Source organism: Echinops telfairi, unplaced genomic scaffold (assembly GCF_000313985.2).
Source record: "Echinops telfairi isolate 266 unplaced genomic scaffold, ASM31398v2 ScPeMD7_7424;HRSCAF=8462, whole genome shotgun sequence".
NCBI lineage: Eukaryota > Metazoa > Chordata > Mammalia > Afrosoricida > Tenrecidae > Echinops > Echinops telfairi.
The window spans coordinates 91,672,673-91,688,138 of record NW_022111324.1 but is presented as its reverse complement, the minus strand read 5'-3'; the positions used below and the strand labels follow the sequence as shown (position 1 = coordinate 91,688,138).

Below are 15,466 nucleotides of genomic sequence, written 5' to 3'. Positions count from 1 at the left end.
CACCAGGGTGCAGCTGCCTTAGCAGTTCCCTGCTAAAGATGTATCACCTGTAGTGACTCCCAAAGACTCAAGGATCAAGCTTTAATGCTGGCAGAGCTGTTTGGGCTCTGCTCTATGAATTTCTCAGCAGTCCAACTAGGTAATTAACTTCTCAAAATTTGAGTTCTGTCTCTATTTACATAGTTCTTCAAGGTTATGGAATAATCTGGTTCGTTTTGTCTTTATTGGTTTTGTTTTCTTTTCATTCTGGTCTTGCAAGCATTCACCTATGTGATGATGGCAACATATGCACAAATATGCTTGATGCAATTTGTATATGGATTGTTATAAGAGCTGTAAGAGCCTCCAATAAAATTTTTTTTTTTAATTATTCACCTAAAAGTGTTCTTGCGTTGAGGCAGGGCTTGAGCAGAGGCCCAAAGACCATCCACTACCTCAGTGTATTGTCATTTTAATATATGTACATAGGCCAATACCTTTATAATTATGGATTAATGTATGGTTACACCTCTATCTGTGGTTTTGCTTTGTAGATATTTCCTTTTTTCCTTTTACCTTCTTCTTGCCCTACCATCACCCTCACCCTTCTTCTGCCTCTAAGTATTTCCTCTCAGCTAGATTGCTGTTGGCTTTCTCTGTCCCCCTCATTGTTGATTTTAATTTCCTAGTTGTTCCTCTGTCTCTGGTGGTGTTTGCTTTCCCCACTCCTTACCCCACCTCCTCCTCCCCCCAAGTCCTGTTGCTTTCTCCTACAGCTTGCTTCCCATGCATATCTTATACAGGTAGGCCTAAAAAAGATCTTTAAAAAAGCAAGAGGAAAAAAAGTTAGTTAAAACAATTTCTAAATATCCGTTTTCTCACTTGTTAAAAATTAGTAACTATCTCATTGGTGTATTGTTAGGATCAAATGACTTTGTACATTGTTAAAGCACACAACACTATGCTATTATTATCAATGAAAATTAAAAAGCTTTAACATGACCAAGGAGGCATTGAAAAGTAGCTTTTACACTGTAAGATATGACAAAATAATAACATAAATTATCAAGGGTTCATAAGAGAGGGGGGAGCGCCGAGGGAGGGGGAAAAATGAGGAGCTCATGTCAGGGGCTTAAGTGGAGAGCAAATGTTTTGAGAATGATGAGGACAATGAATGTACAATTGTGCTTTACACAATTGATGTATGTATGGATTGTGATAAAAGTTGTATGAGCCTCTAATAAAATGATTAAAATTAAAAAAAAGTAGCCTGTATTAAGCTGAGTGCTAAAGATGAACAGGGTTTCACATTTAGAGAAACTTTCCAGGGCAGCAAAAATGACTGACTGGGTTCATTGTTAAGGCCCGCATCCTGTACGCTGGAGAGGCGGGAGTTCCTGTGTTCCCAGAGTACTTCCGTTCAGAACCGGAAGTTTTGCTGAAGGACCGCAGGCGTGAGGAGCTGCTCTTCAGACCGGAACTGCGGGCCCCAGACGGTGAGGTAACAAGCGTCTCAGAGCTGGGGGAACGCAGGGGGCTTCTCCGGCTGGTTGCCGATGGGCCATGTACTGTGCCCTCGGGCCTTTTGTCTTTTCTAGAAAACTGCCTTTTGTTGCCCCCTCCTCGCAGCGTGCCAGGAGTCAGCCTCGGAGAACTGGCGGCCCGACCCGGGGTGGGGCAGCCGCGGCGAGCCCGAGTCGTCGTGCTCCGTCCTTTCCACTTTGCTGCCCCAGGTGGCCTCGCGTCAAGCACATTCTAGCCTCAGGATTTTGTCCCTCGCCGTCTGGAAAGCTCTTCTCACATATAACAATTTTCCTACTTACTTTTTCCTTAAGAAAAAAAAGTTCCCCCGTGTGGCTTCTCTGTCAATCTTTTTATCCTTATATCGATTGCACTCGATATAACTTATCTGTCTGCTTTATTTTTCCCTCCACTAGGACAGAAGCCCCCCCAGTGTCTAAAACAGTACCTGGCTTTTGTAGGCAGTATATAATGTTGAATGAATTATTTGGGGTGTTTCTGTTCTCCCACACTTTCAATGTTTTGCTCTTTCTTCCCCATTAAAACAACTTTTTGTTGCTTTTATTGTACCTTTCCCTTTTGTTTGGTATGGTGTATGTCCTATTATTTGTTTTTAAAGAGGCTAACTTAAATTTCACAGTTGAATCCAACCCTGAAGAACAATGTGATTTTAAAAAAATCTTTAGGTTGGTGATTTTAAAGAGGCAGCCTTGGTCATCTCCTCACTTAATTATTTTTATTACATATTTAACAATAAAAGCAGCACTTGTTAACCATTTCCTGGTGGCTTTGATTTTTTTGATTGGTTTTGTTTAAGTAAATTCAACACACATTTTAATAATTGTAAAATATTTAGCACTTCAAGATTTATAGAAGAGCATGATACTTTACCTACCTCAGCATCTTACTAGAACAGTGGTTTTCAACCTTCCAGATGCCTCGACCCTTTCATACAGTTCCTTATGTTGTAGTGACCCCCAACCATACAGTTATTTTCGTTGCTACCTCATAGCTGTAATTTTGCTACTGTTATGAATCGTAATGTAAATATCTGATATGCAGGATGTATTTTCAATGTTACGAATTGAACATAAAGCATAGTGATTCATCACAAAAACAATATGCAATTATACATTGTGAAATATTTATTTCTAAGGAAAATAACTGAAATTTTGTGTGGAAGCATGATGTAGCATGGGTAACAGTCTTCATGCCAGGTACTGATGTGTGGGCGTATCTGCATGTGGGTGGACCCATCTGGAGACAGAGGAGCCGTGTCTCCATTCCTAAGACCATCGGAAATATGTGTTTTCTGATGGTCTTAGGCAACCCCTGTGAAAGGGTCGTTCGACCCCCAAAGGGGTCATGATCCACAGGTTGAGAACCACTGTACTAGCAGAAGAGACAATTAGAAAACAATGTGAGAAGATAAACTAAATATGAAATGCACATTATCTGGCAAGTAGTTAGGTACTACCAGAAAGGGGAACCATCAGTTTGCCAGTTATTAAAAGTAACTAGAATCACTCCATGTATATGTGACCCTGAAAGACTTGATATTTAAATGCACGTAGAAGAAACGCACCTTCAACTGTTTTATTTTATTTTCTTTTTTTTTTCTGTTTTATTTTCTTTTGCATAATTTTGTCATAAAAATTCTGAATTTTGTTGAGATTTAGGTTATTGGCATTATAAAATGAAGACATTCTTATAGACTTTTAACTTGCCTAACATTTTTGGAGGCGCCATTAAAAATGCATCTTATTCATAATATGTGCAGTTCTGCATAGGGTTGTGGTACAGAGTTTGCTGATGTTATTTTCACATGGCTATTCACAGATGTTCAAAGATGGATTTATAAAGGTACTGAAAATTAAAAGTCAACAATAAAGAAAACTAAAAAAAAAAAGATATTCAACTTATGGTGAAGAACTGACTGATTTAGGATAGGATAATCAGATTGGAACCCCATCCTAAGTCAGGAAGTAACTATTTGTTCTTGTCATTGTTGTTAGGTGCTATCAAGTCAATTCTGCCTCAGTGACCCCATATACAACAACAAAGCATTCTTGGGTCCTGCTTCATCCTCACAATTGTTATATTTGAGCCCATGTTTACAATCACTGTATCACTCTTATCTCTTTCCAGTCTTTCATTGCCTTTCCACTTTACCAAGTATAATAATGTTCTTTTCAAGGAACTGATCTCTCCTGATGACATATCCAAAGTATGTGAAACAAACTCTTAGCAAACTTACCTCCAACAAGCATTCTGACTGTACTTCTTCCAAGATAGAGCTGTCTGTTCTTATGGCAGTCCATAGGACTTTTAATATTTGCTAGCACCATAATTCAAATGCATCGGTTTTTCTTTGGTCTTCCTTACTCAGTGTCCAACTTTCACATTCATATAAGGCAATTGAAGATACTCTAGCTTTGATCAGGTCCATTTTAGCCTTCAAAATGACATCCTCGCTCTTCAACACTTTAAAGAGGTCTTCAACACTTTAAAGAGGTTTTGTGCATATTCATTCAATGTAATGTGCCCTTTCATCTCTTAACTACTGCTTTCACGCACATTGATTGTGGATCCAAGCAAGATGAAATCCTTGGCATCTTCAATCTTCTCTGTTTTGGCCCACTTGTGAGGATTTTGGCTTCCTTTACATTGAGTTGTAATCCATATTAAAGGCTGCAGTCTTTGATCTTCATCAGCAAGTGGTTCAAGTCCTCAGTACAAGCCAGATACTGTCATCTGCATGTCACAAATTGTTGATAAGCTTCCCTCCATTCCTAATGTTGCATTTTTCCTCATATAGCCCAGCTTCTCGGATTATTTGCTCAGCATATAGATTGAGTAATAAGTAAGGTAATAGGGTGCAACCCTAACACATTATTCTTGATTTTCTTTCTTTTTATTCAGATAGGATGATTATATTTTATTGCTGCTTTGTTTAGTACAGACTTTTTTTTGCAATTGGGAAAAAAAAATTCGAAATGAAAAAAATGACCTAACAAAAGTAGTTTACATGGTCATAACATTTAAATTGTTGCCAAAAGAAAAGGGGGGTAAAAAGGTTTTAAATGTAAAATATCACATAATTTTAAAGAAACTTACCTCAATATTATATCATTTATCATGTACTATAGGTCAACTTTCTAAACAGGACTACTGTCCCTTTTATAAGACCCTAATGGTACTATGGATACATTTCTTAAAATGCTACGACAAAAAAAAAAAAAAAAGATAGGTTCTTTTTGCTTTTGTCTATTATGTACTTAAGCTATAGATAATCCTGGAGGAAAAAGCCTATAGTAGATATAAATGCAATAGTTAAATGATCCTGTTTGCTGATGTCATTTTCTTGTTCTAAGGGCGTTGGTGATCCAGTATCTTCTCTTGTTTCTTGCCTTCCTTTTTCTTCTTAGATTCCTGAGCTTTGGGCTTGGTCAGGTTGCCGCTGGGCTTGGAGATGGTGCTGGTCTTCTGGCAGTCGGCGTTGTGCAGGGCTCGCTTCAGGCTGCCTGTTCTGGTCTTCAGGGCGGTGTTCAGGTCACATTCTGCCCAGGCTTGGAAATGGTACTTGCACTCCGCTCCGAACTGCTTCTTCCAGTTGCAAGGGATCTTACATCGCTGGGTCTTCATGGTTTGCTTGCACTCGGCTCCGGTCCGGGTGCCGAGCCTGCAGTCCCCCACCACACACTCCACTGCCACTCCCCACAGTCGGACTTCTTCACTTTTTTCTCTGGCTTTTCTTTCTTCCCGGCTTCCGCATTGTCCACCACGGCCTAGAGGAAAATGAAGGCCAGCAAGGCCGCTGCCAATTTTCGGCGGTGCTGCTGGTACTGCTGGGACTGCATTTCAGAATCGGTAGGTCCCCGAAGCGCGGAGCTGGCTCGGTGGCGCGGGCGCGGGGTCCGCTCGGAGCCCAGTGCTGGCTGCTGCTGCTGCGCCGCGCCGCGCGCCCTCCTTGTGGCCTCCGCGCGTCCCTCTGGCTCTCTCCGCACGGCGCGCGCGTCTCTATTCTTAATTTTCAACTATGCAGTATTCTCTTAAGACTGCTTCTTGATTCACTTACAGATTCTTATGCACAGTTAATTGTTTTGGCATTCCCATCCCTCTCATTGATACACATAACTTATTACCCATAGCTTATTATCCATATCAAATGATGTGTTCTAGAATTCCCATTTTTCTCAAGGTATCCATGGTTTATTACAGTCCATATGTTGAATGTCTGCATAGTCAAATAAAAGACAAACATCATTCTGATATTATCTGCTTTGATCCAAGATCCATATGAATTAGCAATGATAACCTTTGTTCCATGTCCTCTTCTGAATCTGGCTTGAATTTTTGGCAGCTCCCTATCCATGTACTGCATCACTGTTGCATGATTTTCAGCAAAACTTGACTTGTAACATTTTAGTGATAATTGTTCAGTAATTTCCACATTCTGTTGGTTCGTCTTTCTTTGGAATGGGTACAAATATGTATCTCTTCCTGTGGGTTGGCCAAGTAATTATCTTCCAAATTTCTTTGAATAGATATCTGAGTACTGTAAGTCTTCAGTTTGTTGAAACATTTCCATTGATATCTGTCAATTCCTGGAGTCTTGTTTTTGGCTAATGCCTACAATGGAGCTTGAATTTCTTTCAGTACCACTGTTTCTTGCTTTTGATATGGTTGGATATTGGTAAGTTCTTTTTGGTAGTGACTCCATGTATTCCATCTTTTGATGCTTTCAGCACCATTCAATAGTTTGCCCATAGAATTCTTTAATATTGAAATTCAAAATTTTTGTTCAGTTCTTTCAGCCAAAGATAATCTAAGCATGTCCTTACACAGTTTCTAACTTCAGGCCTTTGCACATTGCATTTTGACACTTTTATCTTCTCAGGCTACTCTTGAAAATTTTCTGTTGAGCTTTTTTTATAATTTCCATGTGTTTAGCTGTGTTCAAGAGCATATTTCTGTCTCTTCTCACATATGCTTTGATCCTTTTTATCTTTATCTTTTTAATGGCCTTTTGTTTTCTGGATGCATAATGTTCTTGATGTCATCCTACAGTTTATAGATTTTCAGTCACTACTATTCAATGATTCAAATCCATTCTTGAGTTCTTGAAATTCAAGTGGGATATACTTACGGTCATTTTTTGGCTCTCGTAGACTTGTTTTAATTTTCTTTGCCTTCCAACTGATCTTACATATGAGTAATTTGTGGTCTGTTCCACAGTCAGCCGCTGGCCTTGTTTTGACTGATGATAGTGAGTTTCTTCATGGTCTCTTCCCACAGATGTTGTTAATTTGATTTCTGTATATTCTATCTGGAGAAGTCCACATGTATAGTTGAAAACGGATATTGGTCTTAGAAAACTCTTCATTTCTCTTACAAAGGCTATAGTTTCCAACTCCTGTTTCTTCCTCTTTGTATCCAATTTTTTCAATTGCCAATAATTATCAATATATATCAATTGCATGTTTGATCAATTTCAGACTGAAGACCTTACTACCAAACCAAACACTGCCATTGAGTCGATTTTGACTCATAGTGACCCTATAGCACAGGATAGAACTGTCCCTGTGGGTTTCTTAGACTGTAACTCTTTATGGCAGTAGAAAACTGCATATTTTTCACAAGGAGCTGCTGGTGTTTCCAACTGCTGACCTTGTGGTTAGCAGGCCTACATGTAACCATTACACCACCATGGCTTCACACAAAGACATAGAATTCTTCATCACTAGGGTTAGTGGTTGGTATGTAAACTTGAATATTAGTAGCATTTCCTTGAATGCAGATAGACATTATCTTATCACAGACAGCATTGTACTTCAAGATAGATCTTGAAATGTCCTTTTTGATGATGAAGGCATTGCCATTCTCTTGATTGTGTCATTCCAGGCATAGTAAACCAAATGAGCCTGATTCAAAATGGCTAATACCAGCCCATTTCAGCTCACTGAAGCCTAGAATGTTGGTGTTTAGGCATTCTATTTCATTTTTAACAACTTCTGATTTTCCTAGATTCACACCTCCTATATTCCACATTCATACTATTAATGAATGTTTGTAGCCATTTCGTTCATTTATAATGAAGACCTTGAAAGCTTTGTTTTGAAAGCTATATCATGGTCAACTGTATTTTGAGAAGGCAGCCCCCTCCACCCCCGGGTCATATTTTGCGTGTCTTCCAATTTGAGGGCCTCATCTGATATGATTTGAAAAGCTCTTTTTCTTGTACTCTGCTTATTTATAAGTTGCCCATCCCTACCAGCCTCATGAAGGCATGGTTTCTGCATGAAATTCCCCTCTTATTTTTAACTGCTGCTCTGTTAACCCTTTCCTCTCGCCCCTTCTCTCAATTCATGTAGGTTTTTTCCATCATTGAACTTGATGCTTGCATACATACGTTTTAAGGTCTTAATATTTTACTATTTGTTATCTCTATGACAATGTAAGTTCCATGTATGCCTATGTTCTTTTATCTTATTCTCTTCACCATGGCAGAAAGGTTAAGGTGTCTAAGGCCTGAGCAAATTCTCACTTAAATCTGTGTCCCATGGATGTTGTTATTTCTATATAAGTGGTGTGAACAATTAAATTTTATGAATGAATTTACTTTAGACTTCATATGAATTATTTTGATACAGTTTGAACAAATAAAGAAAACAGAAAAATAACTTTGAAAATCTATATTGAAAAATATGTATTTTATAATTCGTTAATGAAATTCCAGTGGTTATACCTCTTACATTGTGAATAACAAGATCTTTTGGTATATCTTGGGTAAAATATAAGGAAATGAGAGAGAAGCACCTGCAGCCCGAGCAGTGTGTAGTTGGCGCGCCCAGCGGTGCCTTCTCCTGGAAACTCTGAACCTCTTCAGCTCAAAGCAATGGCCAACCTGGCTTGAGCTCTCTGAGCTGACCAAACAGACTGACTATGACCTGGAGACCATTGTCCACAAAGTAGAATCTGCCCTTGCTGAGCTTACCAAGCGCTTCTCAGTCCTGCAAGGTGTCATAAATGCCCTGTGCCTGACCAGGCAGGTGGAAGAGCAGGCCAGCAAACAAATTGGCAGTAAGAAATAGCCCCAGTGATGACTGCAAATAAATTTTAAAATAATGAAAGTATCCCACAAATATTTGAACCCCCCTCTATATCACATAACTTTTGCCTGTTAAATTATGTACAGGTTTAATCCTTATTGTCAGCAATTACAAGTATCTCTTTGTAAGTGTATCATTCCATAATGAATGTAGTTTTTCCATAACCCCTACCCTCCACCTCCGACTTTCTCTATACTGACCCTAGTAATCACTAATAAACTTTGATATCTATAAAATATATATATATGGAAATGTAAATAATCCTGGAGCCCCTATCTACTATAAGCAGTAGGGTTACTGTGATTAAGCTTCTCATATCAGCTAAACGTGTAACCGTTTTTTGTGGATTACTTTCCTCTATCTAAATATAGAATCTAATTTATAATCCTAATGGCTGCATTTATTGACTATTCACTATGTAGTTACCAGGGTTTTCAACCAGTTAATTCCTGGTTCAGTTGTGGCCAACAACTCAAAACCAGAATAGACCCAAATTTGTAAATGTGGGCGTACTGACATGATAACTGGAATGGGAAAACTTTTGAATTGACTATGATTACATTTTTTTTAAATTATTTTTTTTTCTGATAAAGATTTTGAATGGAAACTTGATCTCCCTCCTAGAACAATGGCAGCATGCATGTTGCATAGCTACCAAATCTCTTAGCCAGGAGTGTTGGAAGCATCCATCTCCACCCTCAAAAATAGTGGCTGACTATGTCTCTGAATGTGTGTTGCTCCAGATTTCTGGCAATAACCCAAAATTCTGCATCAGGTTCCTGAAAGGGCTCACTATGCCTCTTCCAAATCTCCTGTTTCAGGGCTTTGTTCACTACTTTTCCCTATTTTGGCACACTCACAATTTACAAATTTGTATCTGTCTAGTTTTGTTCCATTGACCATGATTGCATTGGTTCCACAAAAACTCTATGAATAGGTGCTCATAGTACTACATTTACAGGCGAGGAAACTGAGACACAGAATCACTTATCGAATGTCTCACAGTTACTTTGTAGTGATAGAGGTGGGCTTTTGGTTTAGCAGACCAGCTGCACACCCTGTTCTCATTCACTATGTAGTATGGCCTCTTATCATTTATCAATATAATGTCCACATAACAGTAAATGGGGCAAATGTTTCCTAAATAATTTGATATCTTTCAGGATTCTTTCATTGCAGGAGAAAGACACAGCTCAAACTGGTGTGTACAAAAGGAGGAATTTCAGTAGTTGGGGTATCAAGGGCTGTAACTATACCTGGATCTCGAGTTGAAATGGCCTCACTAGGAATGTCTCTTTTTCTGTCTCAGCTCCTCTTCCTTTTATCCTTATTTCCAGGCAAGATCATTTTCCCCATGTGGTGGCAAAGGTTCCTCTCATTTTAAGATCTCAAAAAAGATTGAAACTCTCTTGAAGGGTTTGTGCCATTTACTTAAAAACTTGACTCTTTTGGGGTTTGATCTCTACACCAAGCTCAATTGCTGTATATAAAGAAGTGATGATCTGATGAGTGATCAAATTGATCATCCCTATCCATATGTCTCTACTCATGGTGAGGAGTTATAGCCCTACCAGGCAGGAAAGGTACATTTTCCAAAAGTGAAACTGTTGGGTAGAAAAAAAAACAGTAACAGGTAGTCTTCCTATCTGGTCCATACATTTTAGTCTCAGGTGATAGTGAGAGAGCAGTTGAAAATGAGTAAACAAAAATCCAGATATAAGCTGATACCAAGGGCTCAAGCAGAAAGCAAATGTTTTGAAAATGATGAGGGCAACAAATGTACAAATGTGCTTGACACAGTGGATGTATGTATGGATTGTGATAAGAGTTGTACGAGCCCCCAATAAAATGATTTTTAAAAATACTGATATATTTATTGAATAAATACTTACTGTATATGCACTATTTGCTTATTATAAGTAAGAACCATTTTAACAGTATAACTGGAATTCCTGTTCTTTATTGGGGCACCTTTTCCTACATTTAAGTTTTTTCCACTCAAAAAATAACTAGAATTTATTAAAGTTTTAATATAATATGCAATTAAGCTAAAGAAAATAAAGCACTTTGTAAATTTAGTTTCAATTTTTTGTTTTGTTGTTAATGCTGGAGACTTACCACAAAATTCTTCTTTTGCCTTCCAATTTCCACAATTGATTTTTTTACTAGGATAATTGTCTGTAATTGTGTGAAGCCTGTGAATTCCTTCATAGTATTACCTAAATACAGAAAATAAAATGCATAGCATTTCAAAGGAAACCAGCTATGTGCAATATGTTATCAAAATATTTTTTTAAATTATAATATGGGGGCAGTGGGAGGGAGGGGGAAAATGAGGAGCAGACATCAAGGGCTCAAGTAGAAAGCAAATGTTTTGAGAATGATGATGGCAACAAATGTGCTTTGACACATGGATGCATGTATGGATTGTGATAAAAGTTGTACGAGCCCCCAATAAAATGATTAAAATAATTATGTTTACTAACACAATATGTTCTAGTGGCAGCTGTAGCAGTCATTTGAAGTAGTGATCAATGTAAAATGTATTTTGAGATAACTACAACAGTTGTAATATAAAATGATTTGTGCTTTTTAATTTCAAGACGTAACCCTTGTGATATAGTGGGATACACGTTAAGCTGCTTAGGTTAGCTCTGTGAATCTACCATTCATTCCTTTGGAGAAAGATGAAGTTGTCTACACCTTTAAAGATTCACAGCTTCAGAGACCCAAAGGGGCAGTTCTTCTGCTCTATAGGATCACTGTGAGTTGGAATCAACTTGATGAGAGTGAGTTAGGTTTTTTGGAATGGTGTCAAATGTCACAGATGCTGCTGATGCAAATGGGATTTTTCCTCTTAGGTTCATAATTTGGGAGCCCTGTTGGCGCTGTGGGTTAAGCATTGGACGGCACTGTGAGTTAAGCATTGGACTACTAACCTGAAGGTCAGTGTTTCAAACCCATTAGTTGTGGGGAAAAAGATGAGACCATCTGCTTTTGTAAAGATTAGCAGTCTCAGAAATTCAAAGGAACAATATTATTCTGTCCTAGAGGGTTCATAGTAGTCAGAACCCACTCAGTGTGGGTTATGTTCATAATCTAAAGAAATGCTAAATTTCAATGAGAAATTAGATTCTTCGTGTACAGGATATCTTCAGGGTCCATAGACCACTGATAAGAGTATACCCCTCCCTTACTTTTTAATACTCCTGAGGTCCTAAGATGCTTTTAAGGAGGCCTGGTAGCATAGTGGGTGACACATTGGGCTGGCAACCTCAACGTCAGGAGTTTGAAACCACCAGCTGCTCTAAGGGAGAAAGATGAAGCGTTTTGTTGCTGTCAAGATGTACAGCCTTCGGAACCCATGGAGGCAGTTTTGTTTTGTCTTTCAGGCTTGCTGTTGGTTGGAATTGGCTCAGTGGCAGTGAGATTTGTTTTGTTTTTAACTTTTGCTCTTGTTGGTATCCCTTTTCAAAGCTTAGAACCCTACTCTTGACTTGAGCTTTCTTTGACCTGACTTCGTATATGTAGCCTTTGGGTTCTTGAGAAACACCTACTTAGACAGTTTATCATGGTGTCTTCCCCACTTTTTAGGGGAATCATCTACATTTTCTTGAATTCCTTGATGTAGCTATTAAGCATTGACCTCCTTCCAGTCTGAATACCTGGAGGTTACCACTTAATTACTAAAATATATGCCTTCTCATATTTTATTCCTGAGAAAAATATATGATAGCTCAGGCCCTGACCCATTCCTTTATTTCTTGGAAATAGGAAGTATTCGTTCTAAAGTACTCCATTTCTTTAGGAAGTAGGAAAAATGTGTGCTTCCTTTAGTGTGAAAATCATTTCTTGTTAAAATAGTGATCTCATACAATATTTGTTTCTTGTGATTGACTCTTTTCGCTCAGCATAATATCCTCAAGTGCATCTGTGACAGGAAGTGTTTTATAGATTCATTGTTAGTCTCTAACCAACAATGTATCCCGTTGTGTGTGTGTAACAAAGTTTATTTATGCATTCTTCCACTGCTGATTGTTTCCTTTTACTTTTGTGAATAGTGGTGTGATTAATATGTATGCATGAATATACATCTATTTGTCTTATGGCATTACTCCTCTAGGATATGTACCAAGTATTGGGATCGCTTGATCATACCGTATTTCTATTCTCAACTTTTAAAAAAGTGTCATATCATTTTCCACAGTAGCTGCACCATTTTACAGTCCCACTAGGAGTTGTATAAGGGTTCCAGTCTCTCAGAACCCTCTCCAGCATTTATTTTCTGTTTTTTGAACTTTATTATTAATGCTGGTTGAGATCATAACTTACTATTGTTTTGATTTGCAAATAGATAATGATCTAGAACATTTCTTCATATGTTTATAGCTCACCAGTTCAAAACCACCAGAAAGATAAGGCTTTTTATTAAGGGCTGCTCTGCCCTGACCTATAGGGTTGCTGCAAATCAGAATAGACTTGATGACATTGAGTCAGTTTTGTTTTGTTTTTTGAGAATATGTTGGGAAACAAAAGTTTCACATTTTGATATTTTTGCTTTGTATTTTGGTTTCTGGATTTTAAAAAATCATTTTATTATCTTATCACAATCTTATCATACAACTCTTATCACAATCCATGCATATGTCCATTGTGTCAAGTGCATTTGTACATTTGTTGCCATCATCATTCTCAAAACATTTATTTTCTACTTGAGCCCTTGGTTTCAGCTCCTCATTTTTTCCCCCTCCCTCCCTGCCCCCCCTCCCCCCTCCTTCACAAGCTCTGATAATTTATAATTTATTTGTGATTTCCTGGATTTTATAGCAATGCTTTTTGTTAAGGATTTCATTTTGGTTTGATCTAAAAGTAACATCCATGGAAGCGGCAGTGAAGAAATCAAGTGATATATTGCTGTAGGGGGAGGTCAGATGCGCAGGCATTCCCTCCCCTGAAGGCAATCAGTTGCCAGACTGCTGTCTCATCCCACCACCTGGGTGAGCCTGCTCCCTGCCTCTGGGGACAATGGACAGGCTCCTGTGGGCAGAGTTCGCATCCTACTGATAATGGTCTCTATCAGTTGGGCCAGGGACAGGCCAAACCAGCTGTCCCTCCTCTTCCTATAGCGTGTATGTCCCTAGATCACCCCCTCCCATCACTGTAATGCCTGTAGCACAAACCTTTTCCTGTGACGTATGTCTTCACCTGTAATGTGGGGGCTTGCACGTCCCCAACGTCCCCAGAGAGTATAAAAACTTGGGGAGCATTAAAGTTCTCTCTCTCTCCACGTGAACCACCAAGCGGGGCTGAGGTGAGCAATGCTACTATAAAATGTGTCTGACTCCATTTTTTTCTATATATCTCATTTATCTCTCATGCTCTCTATAGCTTTACTATAATATTTACTTATTGCTGTACAATTGCGCCTACCGAACCCGTAGTGATTGTGCTAGGAGCTGGTTTCTTCTGGTATATTGCATTGGAAAAATGCTCTACAAAATGCTCTCTCTTTAATATGCTAAAAACAGAGATGCCACTTTGCTGATTAAAGTGGACCTGACTCATGCCATGGTATTTTCAACCACTTCATATGTGTGTGAAAGCTGAACAATGAAAAAGGAAGACCAAAGAAAAATGGATGCCTTTCAGTTAGGTGTTTTCAAAGAATCCCAAATTTACCATGGAGTGCCAGGTAAATCGGTCTTGGAATAAGTACAGCCAGATCCCTCTTCAGAAGACAGACTGAGAAGACTTTTATCTCCTGTGCTTTGGACATGTCAAGAAGGAAAGGCCCCAAAGAAAGACACCGTGCTCAGTAAAGTAGAGAATCGGTGAAAATGAGGAAGAGCCTTGACTAGCAGGATTGAAATGCTACTACAAAAAATGGACCAAAACATAGAAACAATTCTAAGGATGTTGTAGAAGTGGCATAGTGTTTTGCTCTGTCATACATAGGGACACTATGAATCCAGACCAAGTCTATTGCACCTAACAATGACAAACGTTTTTACTTACCCACATATAGAGTTAGATGGTATTTTATGGTACATAAACATTAAGTTCTCCACTTCACTAAACTATAAAAATTGATAACAAGCATTGTTTTCTTGAATCTCTATATTAAATTATTTTTCAAATCTTCTAAACACATTTTTACTAAATTATCAATGTTGTAATTTTCTTCCTAGATCTATTCATAATTTGGATTCTGGCTATATTATAATGAGTGACACTTTGACATTAGATGTCATTGGTCGAAGAGTTGACGTTAATGGACAACATGCAACAGTGCGTTTTTCTGGTATTGTCCCTCCTACAGCAGGTAATTGTTGATGTTATGTGTTGAGTGTATATACATACTTATATTGCATATATACGTATATATTTATTTTGCAGTTATTACAGTATAAACTCAGTAGTGCTTTATATAGCAAATTTTGAAAAAAGTGAAGCAAATTTTAGATACTTTCTATATCTAATTTGATTTGAATCTTACGATATTTATGGTTTTATTAATAAGCTATTTAATTGCTTAGTGTTGTTAAGAAGGAGCCCTGGTTATGTGTTGGGCCTCTAATCCCAAGGTCAGCAGTTTGAAACCATCTGACGCTTTCTCTTCCTGCAAAGAGTTATAGTCTCAGGAATCTACAGGGGCAATTATACCCTGTTCTATAAGGTCACTATGAGTCAAAACTGACTCAATGACGGGATTTTTTTTTAGTATTCTATTTATGAAATAAACTTTAAAATGTCTTTTAAAAAGTCTAAACATTAATAAATCTCAAATTCTCATAACCACCCCCCCAAATTAGTCTATAATCTATAGTCTATAATTAGTATAATATATTTTTTTT

At 38.1% G+C, this 15,466-nt stretch overlaps 1 protein-coding gene and 1 pseudogene across 2 annotated transcripts in view; one reads left to right on the top strand and one right to left on the bottom strand.

Annotated features, from left to right (window-relative positions):
- Positions 1–1,417: 1,417 nt before the first annotated feature.
- Positions 1,418–15,466, top strand: part of TBCE (tubulin folding cofactor E) — a 90,556-nt gene continuing 76,507 nt past the window's right edge. The window contains exons 1-3 of one of the 2 annotated variants that reach the window (XM_045297907.1): positions 1,441–1,475; positions 11,474–11,557; positions 14,801–14,934. In XM_045297907.1, coding sequence (XP_045153842.1) covers positions 14,835–14,934 — 100 coding nt within the window. In that variant the 5' untranslated portion in view covers positions 1,441–1,475; positions 11,474–11,557; positions 14,801–14,834. Of the gene's footprint in view, positions 1,476–11,473; positions 11,558–14,800; positions 14,935–15,466 lie in introns of both variants that reach the window. The other variant, XM_004712180.2, reaches the window with a different exon arrangement.
- Positions 4,870–5,465, bottom strand: LOC101661751 (annotated as a pseudogene).